The sequence below is a fragment of the Propithecus coquereli genome, unplaced genomic scaffold (assembly GCF_000956105.1).
Source record: "Propithecus coquereli isolate 6110/MARCELLA unplaced genomic scaffold, Pcoq_1.0 Scaffold224, whole genome shotgun sequence".
NCBI classification, from domain to species: Eukaryota; Metazoa; Chordata; class Mammalia; order Primates; family Indriidae; genus Propithecus; species Propithecus coquereli.
Genome location: NW_012147634.1, coordinates 4,739,899 through 4,762,030, shown reverse-complemented (window position 1 = coordinate 4,762,030; position 22,132 = coordinate 4,739,899). Strand labels below are relative to the sequence as shown.

The window sequence follows — 22,132 nt, the reverse complement described above, 5'->3', positions numbered from 1 at the left end:
CTTTGTGGTTGAAATGGATAAATAATAAGTTTTGAGCTACCATAGTAGGGGGAAGTAGGTAAGGGAGAGCTTGGACTTGTAAAGTACCAGAGCCCCAAACGACTTTCACATGCTACCTGTCAGGCCCTGTTAAGTACTTCTTAACTTCACTTCAGGTTAGAATCACCTGGGAAACTTAAAATTACTGGTGCCCAGGTCCCACCCTTGACCAGCTAAATCAGAATCTCGGAATTTTGGGATGAGTATTTTTTTAAAGTTCCCCGGGTGTCTTAGTCCATTTTCTTCTGAATACCTGAGACTAGGTAATTGATAATGAACAGAAATTTATTTAGCAAATGGTTCTGGAGGTTGGGAAGTCCTCGGACTCAAGGACATGGCGCTGGCATCTGGTGATTCTAGCTGCATTGTGCCATGGCAGAAGAGCTAAAGGACAAGCGAGCACATGCAAGAGAGAAAGCATGAGGGATAACTAACCCACTTCTGCCGTGAGGACAATTCATTCATGGGGCTCTGCCCTCAGGACCCAATCACCTCTTAAAGGTCCCACCTTCGAGTATCAAGTAATAATACTGTCACAATGACAGTTCAATTTCAATATGAGTTTTGGAAGAGACATTCAAATCGTAATACTGGGTAGTTCCTAAGTGCTGCCAGGGCTAAAATTCATTGTGGCTATTTCAGGTCTAGCCAATTATATGTGGGGAACATTTATTAAAATGTGTATAAAATACTTGCTAACCGTATAAAGTAGATATGCCAGCTTTCCCTCCCCTGCCATCAAATAGGCAGGGTTTGGGGGTTGGGTTTCTTTCTTTCTTTCTTTCCTTTCTTTCTTTTCTTTTTCCTCAGTCAGTCGCAAATTCTGAAGAAACAAATGGAGGGAGATGGAGGAAGATATTTTAAAGAGGTCCCAGGGAAGGATGGGGGGTGAGGGGTGGGAAGCATTGTTTGTATGTATTAATATTTCAGAAAGTAGAAAATGTGGCATGTTCTCAATCTATCTAAATTATGTAACTTTGCAGGATGTGATCCATTTGTGTCAGAATAATGAGGCATATAATACGTTGCATTTAACATGTGTGGGAATTCTTTGCTGAGTAATTAGCATTCCTTTCTTCAGCTTGTATTCAGAGGAAACATACCATTCACACCCTCTCTGTGTTCACATTTTCCAGTGCGTTGGAGAGCTTTTTTTCAATAGAAATCTTTGTCCTCTTCCTAATAAGACTTGGATTATATTTGAAGAAATTACATTTGAAGAAATTTAGCATATCTTTCTTGTTTTTCTGGCAGGAATTGATTTTAAAATCAGAACAATAGAACTGGATGGAAAGAAAATTAAGCTTCAGATATGGTAAGTGAAAAAAAAAAACACACACGCACACAGAGTTTCTACTTTAATTGGGAGTCGAAAGTGGGAATTAAAATGTGTATTGTGATAAGTTAGAGACATCTTATGATAGCTAAAATGTCTTTTCTTTGTCAGAGCCAAGGGGAAATGGGTAAGTATTGAGCATCCTTCAAAGGTATCTCCACCAAGAGTGGGAAGGTGAGGGATGGTACTAACTCTTGGAGCCAGAAGAGAGATGACAATTCATTCTTCCAAAACTCTACTTTTGGGAGAGAGGAAACTAAATTCTAAAGAGCGCAAATTAGTTCTTCATCGCAGTTGTTTCAGCTTTGAAATCAGATAAGGCAAAGTGGTCAAGCAGTAGGATCCCAGAGCAGGAAGTTCAGATGTAGGTTCTCGCCATGGTGCCTCTAAATTGAAGGCTTTGGCCAGTTACTTCCCTTCTCAGGGTCTACTCAGGGTCTTCATTTGTAAATTGGTTGGATTGATAACATTGGAGTTTCCCTCCAGCTCTGATATTTTATAGTTTATTTGCATATTTCTTCTTGTTGAATGGAAAAGTGAAAACTATTGGATTGGGAAATAAGGGAGAAAAAAGTCATGTCTTAGTTTGGGCTGCTCTGTAAGATATTAAAAAAAAAACACCGTTTTTCTCTTACACAGTCAGCACAACACTTCTGACAGATGTTGGGGCTTCCCCCCCACCCCCACCCCCACCAAACAATTCTCCAGCACACACCAACTGGGTGTCCTGTGATTTAACTCAATTCTGACAGTGCCTACCTGGAGATAGCATCAGATCCCACAGGTTGAGGGCTGGGGCCCACAAGACTATGTCTACTTCAGATGCCAATCTCAAGTACAGGTTGAGTATCCCTTATCCGAAATACTGGGGAACAGAAGTGTTTGGAGTTTTGGACTTTTACAGATTTTGGAATATTCGCGTATACAGGATGAGATATCTTGGGGATGAGACCCAGGTCTTAACATGAAATTCATTTATGTGTCATATACACCCAATACAAATAGCCGAAGGTAATTTTATAAAATATTTTTAGTAAGATATTTTTAATATTTTTCATGAACTGTGTGTGATGTGCCTGCATTTTGACTGCAACCCATCACACTCAGTTGTGGAATTTTCCACTTGTGTGTCATGTTGGTGCTCAAAAAGTTGTAGATTTTGGATTTCAGATTTTTGGATTGGGGATGGTCAACCTGTAGTAGGTTGTAACCTATACTTCTGACCAACTGGCTATAAATCAGGGTTCCCACGACCCTCTTCTTGGGTTTCATTAATTTGCTAGAGCATCTCTGGGAAACACTTCACTTATGTTTACCTATTTATTATAAAGGATATTATAAAAGATACAGATGAACAGTCAGATGAAAGAGATGCACAGGGCAAGGCATGTGGGAAGGGGTGCAAAACTTCCATGCTCTCTTCCACATGGGAGGGGGCACCCCACACTCCAAGCACCTCCAGCACCTCCATGCTATCTGGAAGCTTTCTGAACCTAGTCCTTTTGGGTTTTGTTTTGTTTTGCTTTGCTTTGCTTTGCTTTTTTTTTTTGAGATGATCTTCCTGCCTCAGCCTGGAGTAGCTGGGACTACAGGCGTGCACCACCATGCCCCACTAATTTCCACTAATTTTTCTATTTTTAGTAGAGATGGTGTCTTGCTCTTGCTCAGGCTGGTCTGGAACTCTTGGCCTCTAGCAATCCTGCCTCGGCCTCCCAGAGTGCTAGGATTACAGACCTGAGCCACTTTGCCTAACCCCTTTGGAGTTTTTATAGAAGCTTTATTGTGTTGGCATGATAGATTATATTGTTAGCCATTGGTAATCAACTCAACCTTCAGCCCCTCTCCCTTACCCAGAGGTTAGGTGGTCAGACTGAAGTTCCAACCCTCTAATCATTTGGTTGGTTCTCCTGGCAACCAGCATCCCATCCTGATACTAATCAGGAGCCTCAGCCACCAGATATCTTATTAGCATACAAAAAGAAACTTATCACTTTGGAGATTCCAAGGATTTTAGGAGCTCTGTGCCAAGAACCAGAGGCAGAGACCAAATATGTATTTCTTATTATATTACACTATCACAGCTACTGTAACAAAAATACCATAGACTGGGTGTCTTAAACAATAAACATTTATTTCTCATAGTTCTGGAAGCTAGGAAGTCAAGATCAAGATGCCAGCAGATCCAATGTCTAGCGAGGGTTTCCTTCCTGGCTTGTAGATAGCTGTCTCATATGTGTCCTCATGTGACCCAGAGAGAGATCACCTCTCTGGTGTCTCTTATAAAGGCACTAATCCCATTCATGAGAGCCCTCATGACCTAATTAGCTCCCAAAAGCTCCTTGTCCAAATACCATCACATTGAGGATTAGGCTTCAAGATAGGAATTTTGAAGGAACACAAACTATCAGTCTGTAGCATGTCTCCCAACTTTCATTTTGAAATATGCAAGGCAAAGATCTCCTTATGATCACCCAGCTCTGGCTGGTAAATTCCTAAAGAGTTTGTTAAACTACAATGGATAAATATGGTTCTTCCAAAATTGCGAGGTTGAATATTTTTGACTTGAACTCAGCAGCTCTTAGATTTTTTTAACTTCCTAGAAGTGGCTTAATTTCTTTCAGTACATTGGCTTGCTTGGAGCCATGTAGATCTGGAACCTTGAGGAAGGTTTTTGGTGATGTTTGCTGATCTAATATGTAAAGATGACAGCAGTAAACAAAGCTTAGAATTTGGAGCAGCATAAACTAAGAAGGAGGCAAGGCTAAGTAGTAAAGTAATATAATATCAGCTTTTTCCTTAGGCTCTTTCTCTTCTTTGAATCTCAGGATTGGGATAGAATGAGAATATTATGTTGAAATCCCCCAGCCCTTCCTAGGAGGACACTAGGCCTTAGAGTGCTTAAGTCCATCTGAGGGTATATGTCTGGGTTTGTGATAAAGCTGGGACAACTACCCAAATCTCCTGGAACATGGTGGTCAGCTTCAAAGGGTTCCCAGTGTACTTCATTGGAGAACATTGTGAAGGTTACCACAGGCTGTCCTTTTCATCTGTTGGCATTTAGGAAGAAGCCAAATATTTTAAAGACTATTAAAAAACATTTTATTAATAAGAAGGAAGCAAAGAGAATTTTTGACTCTGTGCTAACAGTCCTGATCATAGCCATAAGGAGTGTTTCTAGGAACCTGTGGGTGATCATAGCTCATTAGAACTTAATATAGAGTAGCCAAAACATCATGGCCCTGCCTATTCATCATTACTCTTAGCAGCAAAATTGTCTCCATTCAGTCCTCACAACCCACATTTAGTGTGGTAGGATTTCTCCTTCATCCTCACTGCAAAGCTGGTTCTAGATTAGCAGTGTGTTTGAGTCAAGAAAATATGGTTAGTCTGCTCACAGATGCTTGGTTTCCATTTTCCCCATGATTCGTTTGCTGTGCACCAAACAAGTGGCCCCATATGTCTGATCCTGATCAGTAAGACAATGACAGAATAAGATGGCTTTGTGTGAGGCCTGGCCATGCACTGGCCAGCTGAGACCTAGGATGCTTGTCTCCTTCAAGAGTATGAGCTGTTTAGTGGCAGTGCTGGGAACACAGCGCCTCTGAGCCTGTTTCCCTGTTTGCAGAACGAGGATAATGGTAATACCCTCTCCCCCAACACACATACACACACACACTGAGCTGCGGTGGGCATCATGTGAGTGCAGTGTGAAAGTGTTTTGTAAGGTATACATAAATGATAAGGTATTTATTTTTTTAACTTATTGTATTTCCCTTGGGCCTTCATCTTTTTTTAGGGTTTAGTATATACTAGATTTCTAATATTTTTCCATAAATGCCTCTTTCTCTCCTGCAATTAAATTGTACAATTTAGTTTGTCTTAGTAGTGCAGACAGTGAATTAATTCTGGCTATGCATGGCAAAGTTAAGAATATTGATTCTCCCAAATATCAAGGGAAATTTGACTTCCTTTATAGGATTGTTTCTATAAATGTAATTGGAAACTTTTGTATTTTTTAGAATATATTTTAATGTTATGGCATCAGCTAAAAAGCAATATATGAAAGTTTATGTAATTTTGAGGTGTTGTTCATATTTAAAAGTCTTTGGAAACATGGTCAAGAATTATGTGTTGAACTCCAGGTTCCCATGAAATCATGGGCTCCATAACTGAAAAAGTTCTTGAGGATATCAATTTTCTTGTGCTCTGCTGAGCAGAATGTACACAGTAGTAAGTCCAGCTCAACTGCTTGCTTTTTACAGAAATCAGACGTTCAGTCAAGAAAGCAAAATGCCGTAATCACTAAGGACTCATAAAAAGGATTATAACTACCTCTGGGAGTCCAAGAATTTAGAACTATTCTCTCTTCCCTCCCACATGTGGTTGACTAATACAACACACCAGTTCCTAGCAGGGCTCATGTATTTTACCCTTGCTGCTTTTATCGTTAAGATCCAAGTTTTTCACCCAAGTCATTGTGAGCTCCTGACAGGCTCCCGTGGCCACCACCGCCTCCAGCTCTCAGATGTGCAGTGGGCTCCCTTTGTGTCTCATTCTGCTTTCCTCGCAACCCCTGCACTGTGAGCAGACCAGAATTATATCTCCTCTAGCTGAGGGTCTCTCCTCGGTGATGCTGGTGATGACTATTAAAACCACTCTCCTTTGTTTCAAATTTTAGGGACACAGCAGGTCAAGAAAGATTCCGAACGATCACAACAGCATACTATAGAGGAGCCATGGTGAGTGTGTTTGAGGGTTATGTAACTCTTCGGGTGGAAGTAAAACATGCATATTTATTTGCCAAGATTATAGGATTCAAGTTGGAGTCTAGCACAATGGGGAAAATACATTTTCGATGTGAAAACTAAACATTTACAGGGTTTTTGGTTATGTTTTGTGTTTAATAACTGTATACTTTGCTATTGGTCTTCATAATAATAATCAGGTAATTAGCTTTTAAATGTTCTAGAACTCCTGTGTACATTTAGGCGATTGTATATTCTTAGGATTTTTCCTTTATTAATACCTTATGGCAGTCTTAGCCAACCACAAGCCCTGTGACTACGTAGTCGTTTCTTGCACTCTCATCACTCAGCCCTGCCATCGGCATCCGTTATCTCCCACCGTTTCTGCAACATCCACTGCTTATGCTCATCTCTCTGGAGTCTCCTTGACCAGAATTCTGCCAGCTGGCTAGAAAGTAGCCGAATGGTCTGTGACACTTTGAGGCTTAGAACCTAAGAACCTAGTGAATCTTTTTTTTTTTTTTTTGGTCAGAGTCTCACCTTTTGCCTGGGCTAGAGTGAGTGCCGTGGCGTCAGCCTAGCTCACAGCAACCTCAAACTCCTGGGCTCAAGCAATCCTCCTGCCTCAGCCTCCCGAGTAGCTGGGACTACAGGCACGTACCACCATGCCCGGCTAATTTTTTCTATATATTTTTAGTTGTCTGATTAATTTCTTTCTATTTTTTAGTAGAGACGGGGTCTCGCTCTTGCTCAGGCTGGTTTCGAACTCCTGAGCTCAAACAATCCGCCCGCCTCGGCCTCCCAGAGTGCTAGGATTACAGGCGTGAGCCACCGCGCCCGGGCAAGAACCTAGTGAATCTTGACTATCAAGTCCTTGTTTGCTACCTCCTGGCCTTATCCTGGTTATCGTAACTTCATTACTTGGTTATTTTCCATCCTAAGAGGCTTCATCTATTCAATGCATTTATATTGCTTATTGGCTCTGGGCAGGTCCTGTGTGGTGCTGGGAGTACAGTGGTGAGTAAGGCAGCTTGGAAGCAGAGCTGTGCTGAACCATGCCTGAAACACCAGGCCCACACCAGGGCTGTACCTCTGGCCTTTAGGCCTAAGCCAAGTACAGGTTGGAGCGTTGAATTATGATGAAACCCAGTATGCTCAGAGAGTCTTTGAAGGTTGAACAATTGAGATTATGAAGCCTAACCTGGTATATTGTAGGGTACCAGCTGCCATCATACCCAACTCGTTGCTTAAAAGACTCGTACCCCTGGAGGTGGTGCTAGGGTGACAGAGCTGAAGGGGTGATAGCTGTCCCTTGCCTCCAGAAAGATATAACTCATCCCCACAAAAAGATTAGGGATTCCTTTTTAAAGGTATACCACTAACTATGTTATTTGTATAGGTTCACCACACTCCACCCTACAATACTTTTAAGATTGTGAAAGATCATCATTTTAATAAAGACAGTTGCCAGCCGCTCTGTATTTGCTTAGATTGGAATCAAAGGAAAGGGACTTGTTGTATGTGCCAGGAAGACATTTGTTTGTTTACCCAGGAAGAATTTTAGGGATAAAAAGAACATTAAAACGGGGATGATTTGGAATAGTTTACAGGTAATTCTGAGTAGAGGCATCTTAAACACACAAGCCTTTCTATTGACCAGTTTTTTAATATTCTGGGAGTGATGTGTTGGCACCATTTGCGTGCTCATTTTCACTAGAGGGTGTGCAGGAACACTTAGAATGGGGGATTAAATGTTTCAGTTTCACGTAGATACCTAGTTCCAGTACATGGTATGAAGAAAGAGGACATTGGAATGTGTTATTTAATTTAGATTTGAGGATTGTCTGTGTTTTCATTTATCTACTGCTAGTCTTTCCTCATATTACTTCAGATAATTAGAAATTGTTGCTATTCTAGTTAGTTTTGTTTTCCATTTTGAAGCTAGGGACTTTTGTCTCTTCTGTTCTGCTATATACACTGCCAGTGTCTGACACATAGTAGATGCTCAGTAAGTACTTGCTGAAGGGTATATCAGTGGAAAATTTCAGACCTAGACATAGTCTTAGATAAATCTTCAGGAAATCCTGCTCTGCTTGAGTCCTGGATCTCTCAGGTCATCTATTCCAGTGGGATGTGGGGCCATCCTGTTCTCATTGGGGTGTACCCTTTTCAGCAAGTGGTGTTATGACAGTTTTACTTTGGTTGGTTCAGGTATGCACCGTGTCGACAAGCACTGTACTGGCGTCTCCACCGTGGCAGAATTCTTTGGTCTATTTCAGACACTTCAGCAACATTCACAGGCATAGCAGTAATCCTAATGAACAATCAGGCTTTGGGGAAAAAAAGGACCTTATCATTACATTTTCAACATTTCTCATAGACCAGCACCATCTTCTGAATTCTTAGGAAGCTATTCTTATTGTGGGTACACACTAGATGCATAAATGTTTTCTAAAATTCTCTTTTTTTATTATTACTGTTATTTTAATTGATACATAATAATTGTACATATTTATGAGGTACAATGTGATATTTTGATATGTGTATACAGTGTGTAATGATCCATTCAGAGTATTAGCATACCCATCACCTCAAACATTTATCATTTCTTTGTGTTAAGAACATTCAAAATTCTTTCTTCTAGCTCTTTGAAAATATACGATAAATTGTTGCTAACTACAGTCATCCTAGAGTACTAAAGAACACTAGAACTTACTCCTATCTGGCTGTACTTTTGTATCCATTAACCAGCCTCTGGCTAGCCCCATCTCACCGCTTCCCTTTGCAGCCTCCAGTAACCACCATTCTACCCTCTACTTCTATGAGATCTGCTTTTTTAGCTTCTACATGAGTGAGAACATGTGGTATTTATCTTTCTGTGCCAGGCTTATTTCACTTAACATAATGTCCTCCGAGCTCATCCACATTGCCACATATGACAGAATTTTGTTCTTTTTTATTGCTAAATAGCAGATACATAAAGTTTGAACTGGTATACTTGAAATTGTACTTCCAACTGATTCATACTATCAGTTAGCTTACGAACATAAGCAATAGTAAAATGATTTCTACTACTGAAACCAAAAAAAGATATAAATTAATAATAGCTATGATTTATTGAACCTAAGTTATGCCCTGTGTTCTAGGTGAAGTAGTTTAAAAATAATGTCTCAGTAGATCCTTGAAATGATCCAGCATAGAAGAGGTATTGTCCTCAGTTTACAAAGGAGGGAATGAAAATTAAGAGGAATAAAATAATGTCCCCAGGGTCTTTCAGTTAATACACATTGGAGCCTAAGCTAGACCTGTGCTCTTAACACCACACTGTGTTCACGCTTTCTGTGCTAACCAACTGAAGTGAGATTTCGTGATGGCATGGCATGTACACGATCAAGGTTGTTCATACAACCCAAAGGATGGCAGCGCTTTGGAAGTTATTTGGTCACTTTCAATAATATAGGCAGCCAAATACTTTGAATCAAGAATTATTCAGAATTCACTTTGATTTTTTTATCGTGGTAAAATATACATAACATATAATTTGCCAATTTAACCATTTTTAGGTTGTATAGTTCTCCATTTTGATTTTTTAAAAATAAAATTATTTGTAATGAGACAATTATAAAGTCTCCTTTAGAATGTGCACCCAAAGTAAAGCATTTGCATTTGAGGCAAGGAGGAGGGAGGATAGAGGAGAGTATTATTTGTTATTTAAACAATAATGTATTTTTTTCTGGTTGCAGAAAGGATACAGATAATATAAACAGTTTTGAAAATCCCAGGAAATCACCCAAAATCCCACCACGCTAAGAGATACCTTCTGTATTTTATTTCCTGAATTCTTTTGTCTGTCTTTTATATGTTTTATATTTATTTACATTTATATTTTACATTTAGTTACAAAATTGGAAGACACACCTTGAAGGACTTTGCCTGCCATACTAAGGAACTTTTAATTTAATTTTGAGTGCGATGGAGAGATACTAAAGGATTTTGAGCAATGAAGTTATAGCATTGGTGCCTCTATGGAAAGTGGGTTAGAAGAGGTTAAGACAATATTTGATAGCACAACAAAGTGACTATAATCAACAATAAGTTAGGGTATACTTTAAAATAACTAAAAGAGTGGAATTGGAATGTTCCTAACACAAAGAAAAGATAAACGCCCAAGGTTATGGATAACCCCTCTCCCCAAAAAAGATGTTATACTTATTTGAAAAAAAAAAATAAATAAAAAGTAAATCATTTCACAGCACTCATCTGCTCAAAAAAATAAAGAAGAAGTTAGGAATGAATGCAGGGAAACCGATTAAAGGTTATGACAGTAATCCAGGTAAAGAATAATCGACAAATATCTGAATAAGACCCTGTGTGTGTTGGGGGAAGGGCCAGATTCTGGAGATACTGAGGTGTTTGGGGCTACAGGACTTAGTGAGTGAGTGTCTTCAGAGGGGAAGATAACTCCCACGTGTTTGCTTGGGCTGTCTGGCTGGGTTATATTGCCATTCACCAAAATGATAATACAAGGAAGAGTAGAAGATTCAGAGGAGAGAAGACAATCTCACGTTTTCCTTAGTTGAGTCTGCGGTGACTACAGGGGATATCTAGCAGCTGGTGTCCGGACAGTTGTCTCCAAGGCACATCTGGCCTCTGCCTACCTATTTGGCCTCATCTTGTGCCCTTCTCCCATTAGATCTGTGCACCCTTGTCCTGCTGACTTTCTTCCACTGAGTCCAGTGGGCTCTGGATCTTCAATGTCAGCAAGATATTTATAATGTTTCCGCTATTTGCCAGGTACCACGGGCTTCCCCTCTTCACTGCAGCCCCCACCCCTTTGACTAGTTTGTCTACTCAGTCCTCAGGCCTTGGCTTTAATGTCATTTTCTCAGGGAAGTCTTCCCTGACCACTTCAGCCTCTCAACCAGATTAGATTACATCCCTAGGATATGTGCTCAGAACTCCCTGTGCTGCTTCATAGCAATTGTCAAAATTGTAATTAATTGTATTGTTATTAGTTCATTGTCTATTTTCTCTGCTAGCCATCCACAAGAGGAAGGGACCTTGTCTAGCTTGTTCACTGCTGGTAGCACTAGTATAGTATCAAGCACACAGTAGGTACTCACTAAATATTTGTTGAATGGATGGACAGGTGAGTTAGTACAGAAGTGTGGTCTGGGGATATAGACTCTGGAATAGTTAGCATACAGGTATTAGTTGAAACATTTGGACGGTAAATCTTTGAGAAATCCCAGACATGGAGTCTTTAAAAATATGACAACAGTGCCTTTCATTAAACCATTATGACAAATGCATTATATTTTAAGTGTCTGTGATCTTATTTGAAGAGTGACATTTTGATCAGCTTATACAAAAAATAATTTTAAAGTGGTGTGGTCTCAATCTTAGTAGACGAGCAAGAAGCAAGACAGTTTCTACTTGAAATAAACAAGTGTACAATGGAAGTGATTACCGCTTACTCTCAATGTTATCTCTGTTTTAACTTAAACACTCATTCAGCTCCAGTTGGTGCTGATCGTTATCATGTTAGGTCAGGTAGAAAGGGTGTATCACTTTTACAACAATCACTAATTCATTAAAGGTTTAACAGTGAAAATGTTAACTGAGTTTTTATTTATTTACGTGGTGAGACAATGGAAGAATTTATCTATTGATTTTTGTTTCTCTGTACTCTTCAAATTTATTATGAACCCCTTTTTGAAGACAAAAGAGGACAAACAGTAGGTCTCTAGAGGGTAAGAGTACACTGACATTATATACAACTTTAAATATATACGGTACTAACTAAAGATCTTTTTTTCCCTCTTATAGGGAATTATGCTGGTCTATGACATCACAAATGAAAAATCCTTTGACAATATTAAAAACTGGATAAGAAACATCGAAGAGGTATGCACGGAAAGGAAAGGCTGATACTGGGGCAGAGAGCTGCTGGGGCCTGTGAAGGGCTCCTGTCTCTCCGAGGGGCAGCGGCGCTGTGAGAAGCAGGCATGGGCAGGCGGTGCCCTCGCTCCTAGGAGCTCCATAAAGGCCTGGTCTCTTGCTGCCGGCCTGACTACTGGTGGGTGCGGGGGTGGCATGGTGGGGGGAGGAGGAGCAATGTCACAGAATTTTAAACTTAGGCCAGATCTGGGAGATAATCTCATCCAAGTCCCCATTTCACACACGAGGGAACTAAAGCCAGAAAGAAGTGACTTGCCTGTGCTCGTACAGCGTTTAAAAAAGAGAGCCAGGATGAAAACATGTGATTCGCAGATTCTGGCTATTGCACCATGCTGTTTGACTAGCAAAAATATATTTTTAGTCTGGCAACTTTTTGCCCTTCTGACATTTTCTCCACCTTAGATATCTGAAATTTGTTTTAATTCCAGGATAATTGGTATTACTTTTTTTTTTTATGTCTTTGACATTTCAGACAAAAATCTGACTCTGGAATAATTTTGTACACATTTATATTAACGCACATGAATTTATTTTTTAAGTAGTTCAGAATCCAGAATACTTTCTCCATTGGGTCACTCAGTAGCAAGTTTTTTTCCTTCTTTGACCCAAACAAATATTTGGAAATTTTGTTGTTAGATAACTGTAAGTTTTATTTCTATTTGTTCATGTGCAGAAAATGACAGAATGACTGTGGGCCCTCTGGGGAAGAAGGTTTGCACAGCTCTGCCAGGCTCTCATGCTGTGACTTTGCCCCTCCTCCCATCTTTAAACTTTCTCTGGATCAGGCCCTGTGTGGAATGAAAGATTATTTGCCTAATTATTAAATTCACGGATGTGTTTCTGACAGGTTAGGATTTGTCTGTTGAATGACCGATTTTTCTCAGGCTGTTTTGATAGCATATTATTCTCTCCCTGCAGCACGCCTCTTCAGATGTCGAGAGAATGATCCTGGGTAACAAATGTGATATGAATGACAAAAGACAAGTGTCAAAAGAAAGAGGGGAGAAGGTAAATTTGAATTGAATGGATAAAGGTTGGAATTCGTGCACATTAAATATTTATTTTCTTAGTATTTAATTATCAATCTAAGTTTTAAACATATTTCTGCTTAAATCCTTTAAAATTGGATATCAATAACAAAGAGAGGTAATCTATACTTGAATGGTGGGAATTAGTATTCGAGATCCAACTCTATATACTGTGTGGTCATGACTCATTCCTAAAGAATTTGCTAATGTTTTCTGGGAGATACGAATTGGTCCTTTCTAGGATTCCTGCAGCTTAGACTTCAGGCTGTTTCTTTCAGATTTGTGTGAAAATGCTCAGTTTTAAAGTTAAAGTAATTCATTTTCTTTGAAAAGGTTATAGGATAGGTGAAGTTTCAACAGTAATCATTTTCTAACTCATTTTTTTCCCTAAGAACATTTTACTACCTATTAGATTTAGGTCATTATGGATAAGCTATGGGTGTCATTTAGAGGTATTTCTCTCTTTTGTGTCCAGTAATGCAAAAGATTTATGTTGTGTACCTTATTACTTCTGTGGAATTTTCTAAATGGACTTCACTTTTTAAGTCTTGGAATTTTGCTTTAGCCTTTTTTGTTGAATGATATATGCAGAATGTGTTTTGTTTTTCAGTCTGACTGCAAACTTAATTTAATGTTGTAAATGAACTAGGAACTCTTCTGGGGGTAGATGGAAATATGGAAGAGTTCACAATTTTTCTCAGTAGAAATCAAAGCAAGGAATTCTTCAGTATTTAAGCTTTTGTTCTATTATGGACCAATTTATTAAAAGCAATTAAAAGTAGTAGAGTAACTGTTGGAGAATTGTACTTTTGGAGCAGATAAAAGGAGTGAATTAATCCCAAGTTAACTGTAGGGGTGGGAATTTATGTCATTGTTTTTCTTGTAAGTATTAGAGAACTTAAAGTATAATAGAAAAAAAGAGAAGTACTTAAATTGTGTTTTAAATGGAAGTTGTGCCATTTTTCTTATAAGTAAGTTGAATTAGTAAATTCCAAAAACAATAGAAGAAAGCAAAGAAATTTGAGAACCACGGGAATTCTAAAATAAATACTACCTCTGAAAAATCTAAAAAATATAAATGTTTAAGCAACTTTCACTGAATTTAAATGTTTCTGTTTGCCTTTCAGCTAGCAATTGACTATGGAATTAAATTCTTGGAGACAAGTGCAAAATCCAGTACAAATGTAGAGGAGGTAAGAAGGAAACATGGGGTGACTTGTTATACAGTGGCACCAGTGCACAGGTGCCTGTGTTCAAGCACCTCTCAAAGCCTTGGTGTTTTCTGATCTAGTGAGTGCTTTTTGTTGACCCATCTCCACTTTGTGCACTTTGTGCTTCTGACTTTTTTGTGGACTCTGATTGTTGAATTTCTAGCATCCAGCTTCCACATGGATTATATTAGATTGCTCAATTAAGATTCGCTGAACAGGAGATTAAGAAGTTCAATTTAAGTTCAGTTTTGCTCTTTGTTTGGGAAGCTAGAAATCCTGACTAGCAGACCAGGCAGTGTTCTCTGCTCATCTGTCATCATTCAAGTCATCCTGTCGTAGCCTGTAGCAGAAGAGTTAAATGACTTTCGTGTCTGTATTCTCTCCAGAAGGAATTGAACTGTTATTGAACAGATTCCCTTAGTATACACATCTGAAGTAGATAAAACACAATACATTGAACTATAGTGGCATTTAGTAGAAATAAGAAAGTGTGTTTATCAGAGAGTAGCTTTAATACATTTTCATTAAGTAAGCTGTTAAGGAAAACCAAATCATCTAAAATCTTCTAAGAATAGGTTTTCTTCACAAGAATGAATTGCTGATGATATTTTCTTTTTAAAACAACATATTTTAAACTGACCATAAAAATAATACATGTAATATTCTCTTAAAATACTGGCAGTCTCATAAACATTTAATTTCTTAGGCTACTCACTGTTCATCATAACATAATGTCTAAAAATTGAGATTTAAATGACTTTATTAGCCAATGGACATGGATCAGAACTTTTTGTTTTAGATAACTAATAGTCATTCTTTCAGGTTGGCTAATGGGTGTTAGGAAACAGGAAGTCTCCACTGATTATTTACACGAACTTACTTAAGCAGATAAACACTTCTCTGTGCTTGCCACAAAAGGAATTCACTCCATCAGAAAGAGGGGAGCTTCGTAAGTCAGCTCGAATGGTGGAGGCAGGAGAAAAGCTTGCTCACTGAGGTGGCCCCCATAGGATTGCTTCCAGAGAACGAACCTGGACTTAACGGAGCAGGCTAAGTCTCCGTTAGTACCTGCACCCTGATCATGGCTGTGGCTTAGAGAGAGCATTGAGTTAGGGAAGTATAAAGCTGGGAGTTGCTGAGCTGCTTACTCTAGCCAGGCATTATACAAATGTTAGCAATTTTTCCAGAGCTTTAAATTAGTGTGGTTAGCCTCATGAAAACTGAGATGGGCTTATTTAGAAACTTAGACTCATAGGTGGCCAGTGTGACAGTGAGATGCTGACAATGAGTAATAATAGTAGTTATCATATTGTTTCTATTTGATTGGACTGGAAATAATCCCTTTCCTAAACAGTTTTGGGGGATCAAGAGTAGCTGGAAACAATGACGCTGACAGAACAGTGGGTTTAACAGGGAGACAACTGAAGAAGCTTTAACGGTTCTTGGCTTTGTAGAAACAAAATTAAATGGGTTTAAAAAATATTTGGTTTGAGTCAAAAGACACTATGGATAAAGTATCACTGAGATTAATCAGATTTGTCCTGCTTCCATTGGACTGATTCCCATGAAGGGGAATTTCCTGAGCTCAAGGAACAGTTGTTGGGATATTGGAGTGTGAAGACATGGAAGATTATACATACTCAAGTGTAAGAGTGACAGCAATTTGAAAGAGGAGATCAGAAATAAAAAGTAGTTATTTTTGTGAAGACAAATTTTAGAGCTACAGGATAATACATAATCATTCATTCACTCATTAAACAGACATTCAGCATCTCCTAGACCAGACACTGTGCCCTGCTCTGGGGATGTGGGTGGCTTAAACAGAGCCTCTGCCCTGTTCTTGGTGTACTGAGGAAGCAGCTCATAACTCAACATGTGTCAGATTAAGAACTTGTGTCAGATGTTACATGAAGGAAGGAAATAGTTGATGAATGAATGACAGTTTGATAACTTCGGAAAAAAGTTATAACTGATGTAATTGAAAAAGCATGTAACATTCATGTGCATATTATGATTACAATTGTTATTCTCTCAATTTAAAACTTTAAAGTAATATATTTATGATGAAATAATGAAAATTCTGTATTTCTATTTTAAAATATATTGTGACTATATAATAATGAAAATTTTTGTTTTACCTGTAGGCATTTTTTACACTTGCACGAGATATAATGACAAAACTCAACAGAAAAATGGTTTGTATCACTTATAATTTTTATTTCCATTATGTTCTTTTTTTTATTTTGTGTTTGATGCAAAGGACAGGCTTGATTAAAATATATTCGCATTAAAATCATTTTTTTCCTGACTCAGATATTCATTTGGTTGAATGCTGATTCTTATTTCTGTTCGTTTAGGATTCTTATTTCTGAACTATAGCTGTTTCAGTTGTTTCATCTGTCTCTTTAAGTGGTCTTTAATTGAATGTTGATCAGAATAATGAAAATAATAATGGCACAAATTAGATTTTTGCCATAAAATTATCTGGTTCAGATATATAGATAGATAGATATAGATATTTATATCTGTATAATTATGGTACTGAAGCTGCTAAAGTTTGCTTAAATTTGGAACTATCTCAAGTGATGAATCGTTAGGACAACCTTGGAAGTTTGTTTTAACCTGAGTCCTGAATATAACTGTATACCTTATATTACCAACTCTTCTTACCTCTAACAGGATTATCTATACCAGTATCTTGACATTGTTTCCGTCATTACCTTCAAAACTTTACACTTCATTGGTTATAATTTCTTTGAACTAGAAATAAGAGCTTCCTATCTAATACATTATTAACATAAAAAGTGCTATCCTAAGGACATTTTTCTCTTTTTAATCCACCATTTCCAAAGAAAAAGACAACAGTGGTGCTTAACTAGTTCCTTTTCTAATAAAATAGCAAGATGCACATTTCACTAGAATACGCATTTCACATGGTTTGGTTTGCTATTTTTGTTTTTTAGACAATTGGGATCAAACCATGAAACTTTTATTTCCTTGGTAACTTTATCTTCTATTTTTTTAGAACGACAGCAATTCAGCAGGAGCAGGTGGACCAGTGAAAATAACAGAAAACCGATCAAAGAAGACCAGTTTCTTCCGTTGTTCATTACTTTGATGAACTCTTTCTGAGAGACTGCAGCACACCTAGAGGGCCCTTTCCTGCTTCTCTGAAAGCACAGGTCACCCAGCCTCAGAATCACACCGCCGGCTGCTGCTGAGAGCACCACCCAACATAGACCTCTCAACACAGAATGCCACGTGGATTCCAGCCTCATGGAACAGGCTCCTTTTTTCAAACATGGAAGCAAACAAAGTGGAGACACTTGCAGGACCTAACTTGTTTTTTCTTTGTTTTATTGCCTTTTGCAGAAGCTGCTATCTTTCTTTTTCACTTTGCACATCAGTGTTAGCCTTCCCTATTACAGCACAATCTTTAGACATATATTTGCACACTTTTGTGTCATGAAATTCTAGACAAATTTGTACATTTGGGGATGTTTAAAAGACAGCAGAACATTTAGAGCAGAGATTAATAAACTAAAATTAAAAGATATTTGGTTTGGTTCATATGGCCAAATGTTACTGCATTGGAAGCATTTATTTAAATGCTTTGATTTGTGGTTTTCTTAAATAAGAATCATTAAATTCATTTTAAAATTTTATGAAAATGCCCATCTATTCATCAGAGGCCACAATGTCTTTATTTCTTCAGATTGTTAAGAGTTTTGCCTCATCCTGACCTTTTTGTGAGAGAGTCTGGGTGGCTGAATGAATCACATTATAAATTGATTACCTCTGCCTAATCTATAGAAGCTGTATTTGGAAATCACCATAATCTCACTTTTCCTGGGGTTTGTATTTGCTATTCTTTCTCTCGTTTGACTTATTGTAATTATTCACTTATCTAAAACTAATAACATATTCGAGTGTTGTTGTATTTCTATTTGTGAACTTCTTCAGCTGAAATTTTACATAGGCAGAAAGATGTACCATTTAGGACTTTATTTCACCATATAACTGGGGTTCTGTCACATAATGGTATGTAATGTATTTTTTCTAAGGTTCACCCCTTAGCTTTCTGGTTTAGTTGCAATACCCAATTCTTACCATAATCCCTGTCTGCAAAAGTTAACAAAAGTTAGATTTAGATTTTAGCTTGCAGAAAGCTTACTGATAGGGAAATTAACTTGTCGATATAAATTTAATAGAGATAGCTCTTGGTACTGGTGAAAATAATGATTTTTGGTTCTGTTTTTATTTGAATGAGTATTTTTTTAATGAAAGTAATTAGACCTAGTGCAGCCTCTAGGAAAAGTCTCACCTTTTCATTAGAGAAAATATGATCAAGGTTTCAGTTTTATAACACCTGTTGTTGAGTAAGTAGAACCAAGTTCCATCAGTTTAGATTCATTGTTATAGAACTTAGTCTAGTCATTTGGGCCAAAGCCCACCGAATGCTTAGTTGCCTTTCTCATCAAACATTGGTACTGGTATACCTTTTGTAGATGAAACCATCACATAAGAAAAAAAGGTATTTAGTGTTAACTTATGTGCCAAATTCAGATCACTATGTCATTGCTGTTATTCTAGCCTTCAGTGCCATAACACAGAAGGCAGTAATACAGAGGTGATTAGGGAAATGAATTCTGTTAATTATTCTTCCTGTTAATGCCTAACTTGCTTCACAAAGGCTACTGTCATGCTTGATAGTTAAGAACTGGAGATGGATGTCTAAATGGATTGCTTGTTACCTACCACAGAGAATTCTGCTTCACATTAAGATATGTCCTTAGAATGCTTGGACCAGTCAACCTTTACTACTTGTTTGAAAACTTAGGAACAGTTTAGCAGCTGCAAATATACCAGAGCTATTTTTGATGGATACATCAAACTTACTGTTGACAAATTTTAGCCTCCTTAATAATTTTTATAGTTACCTATAGGCTTAAAAGTCAGCCATTGCTGTCCCAGTATAATCAGTAGTTCCGTGATTGAAACTTGATTGTAATCTGCTGTCTTCAAGTTAAATACATTCTCAAAAAGAAAAAATAATTTCGTAGAAACATCTCATTTTCACTAATTTTCTGAAAAAATTCCAAGCAGTTAAGCTTTCTGGATGGTAACAAAGTACTTTCTAAAAGGCAAGTGCTATGACACCATGTATGAATGTAATTCTCTTAGTAATTTACCTCTGACTATTTGGTGTCTTAACACTTTGGTTTATATCTCAGGGGTTGTCTGCAAACCAAAACTGACATATTCTGTGGTTAGCTTTTTACATTTTTTTTTAACAGAATGCTTTGCTTTTGTTCAGTTTCCTCTCTTCTTTTGTCTTATATGGGTTAACAACTGGTCTCCATGAACTTCCCTTTGAAAGAGCCTGCAAAAAATTTAGATGAGTCTGAAAGTGCTCTTTGAAGTAGCAGCAAATTGGGAGTATATGCTCTGTTGTATAAAAATAAATTGTCCTTGCTATTTTCTTACATTTAGCTTTGCTAAATTGTATATAAATTGAGCTAAGACCATAGGAAATCCACTTTCTGCATGGTAAAATGACCCAATAAATATTCCACTTTGCTTAATAATGTACATATAGTGCATTATTTTTTCTATTTGTAGATGAATTTAGTGACAGATAATTGTCTGTTCCCTGCTGAAACTGAAGAAATCTAGTTTTTTGTGAACATTTTTGTGGTCTTATGGATAAGGTACATGAAGATTTTTGCAGCAGTATTAGTGGTTCAGTGGCTGCACTTTATTATCAATGTGCTAAGTTTTTGACAATGATCGGATTAGACCTTTTCAAGTAGATGCTGAGGGTTTCAGTGAAAATGTGCTGTAACTAAGTAGCATGTAAGTCAGTTGATTATAATATGTTTCACTGGGAACTTATTTTAACTATATTTTACTTCAGACAGATTATGATAAAATAATCCACCTGTGCATCAGTTAGGAGGTGCTGCAGGGTTTCTTACTACTTACATAAACATTTTGTGCAGTCTTTGTTATAAATTTTCAGAAGACTATACTCTTTACTTTGAAGGACTGTTTTTTAATTATACCTCATTTAGCTAACTACAATAGTATTCTAATACCTGGTAGAAAAACGGTGAGCCAGCCTTTAAGCACCCAACAAAATTTAGATTATATGTTTTGTTTTGAACTGAAGGCATCTTTGAAAAAGATAGGAGATACCTTAGTTTAGAGTAGAACATATATGTCATATCCAGTAGAGTAAAAAAAGTATTATCTCTTTGTCTCCATTAATAAATTTAGCTGTGCAATATAGATACATTTTTGCAGAAGTTTCTAAGTAAGAGATCATAACTCCATTTTACAGGTTCTGAATGCTGAGAGTGTATTAAGGCTTATAAAGTTTTTCGTGTGATAAGTAAGTGATACATGTAAGCAGACATTCTTTTCAAATTCATGACTTAAATTCCTGTACAAATTTAGTTCTTAATCTTTAAAGAAGAGCTTCTAAGCTTAAAATTTGAAAACTGAATTTCAGTATGTTTGATTTACTTATCTCAAATTTTAAGCACTCATTTCTGTAATCAGGGTTTTTAGAATTTATTTTTTAAACAGAAAAGACATTCCTTTTTCATTTTTGTTACATCCAAAGGGTGGAGGGGCAGGGGTGGGCAGAAAGGAATGTCTAAAAATGAAATCCCTTGATGTATAGAGGGACCTGGAAGGACAGGCTATGCTAATAAAATTTCAAATTTTAGCACAATTTTAGAGTAGAATCAATCTTTCTTTTAGACTAATAAAATTAATGTCATGTTCACTATGAAAACGTCTAAATGAAATGTACAGAAATAAAATTTCAAATTTTAGCACAATTTTAGAGTAGAATCAATCTTTCTTTTAGACTAATAAAATTAATGTCATGTTCACTATGAAAACATCTAAATGAAATGTACAGAAATGAAAATTAGCAAACAATTATTTTAGGGATATTTTCAGATTTTACTTAATTTCTTGAAATGCATGTGCCATATGCAATTGCATTTCTTGTTGCCAAGAACTAAGAGACCATCTTATTTCATTTTCTTACCTTTTTTAAAAATGTGAATCATAGTTCATTCCTATGGCCTTACAGATGGGTTTTAGTTTGTTTGTTTGCAGCTGACACTGCAGTTCCTTTAATGCAAAATACTATAAACTATTTGACAAAAATCATGTCCCTAATGGAGAATATCTAGTTTTTCCATGGAATTATCCTACTGTGTATGTTTAAACATATTTTATTTTTACTCCAATGGCTTAATGTGAAAAGCTCCTGCAGATAAAGTGGACCTGTCATGTGTTTAATCTTGTTTAAGCCAGTTCATTAACTGTGTACTGATACTGATGCTGTGTTTTTTTTTTAAAAAAAGGATTTTATTCCAGGTGAACTTTTTTTATTTACAATAATGTTCGTCTAAAATAAAAACTACGTAATGAAAATACTCATGACTCTCTGAAATGGATTGTGCATTTTTAAAATGTTTTTGTAAATTTGATAGGTGTATGATTCAAACCATGATAGACTTGAGCTATTTTAGCAAACTTTATATCTGACCCAGAGTTGTTTAAAGACTTAGAAAAATGGCCAGATGCCCTGTTGATACTTAGTTCAGAAGACGTTGATGTTATTCTGTTGTAGAACCTGTAGCCTTAAATTGATCATCCTTCCCTTCTTAGTCCTTGCAAATTTAGCTGCTGTTGTTTTGTTGTCACTTAGTTTGATGGCGCCAGCCCTGTTAATGTTCTCCTACCTACCTTGCTTGTGCATGTCCCAGTCTCAGCCTTTCCCCTTCATCC

General features: G+C 37.3%; 1 protein-coding gene across 1 annotated transcript in view; it reads left to right on the top strand.

Annotated features, from left to right (window-relative positions):
* RAB8B (RAB8B, member RAS oncogene family) overlaps positions 1-19,905 on the top strand; it is an 82,196-nt gene extending 62,291 nt beyond the window's left edge. Inside the window, exons 2-8 of the mRNA XM_012645032.1 lie at positions 1,294-1,354; positions 6,054-6,114; positions 11,950-12,027; positions 13,000-13,089; positions 14,237-14,302; positions 16,465-16,515; positions 17,346-19,905. Coding sequence (XP_012500486.1) covers positions 1,294-1,354; positions 6,054-6,114; positions 11,950-12,027; positions 13,000-13,089; positions 14,237-14,302; positions 16,465-16,515; positions 17,346-17,438 — 500 coding nt within the window. The 3' untranslated portion in view covers positions 17,439-19,905. The remainder of the gene's footprint in view (positions 1-1,293; positions 1,355-6,053; positions 6,115-11,949; positions 12,028-12,999; positions 13,090-14,236; positions 14,303-16,464; positions 16,516-17,345) is intronic.
* The last annotated feature ends 2,227 nt before the right edge of the window (positions 19,906-22,132 follow it).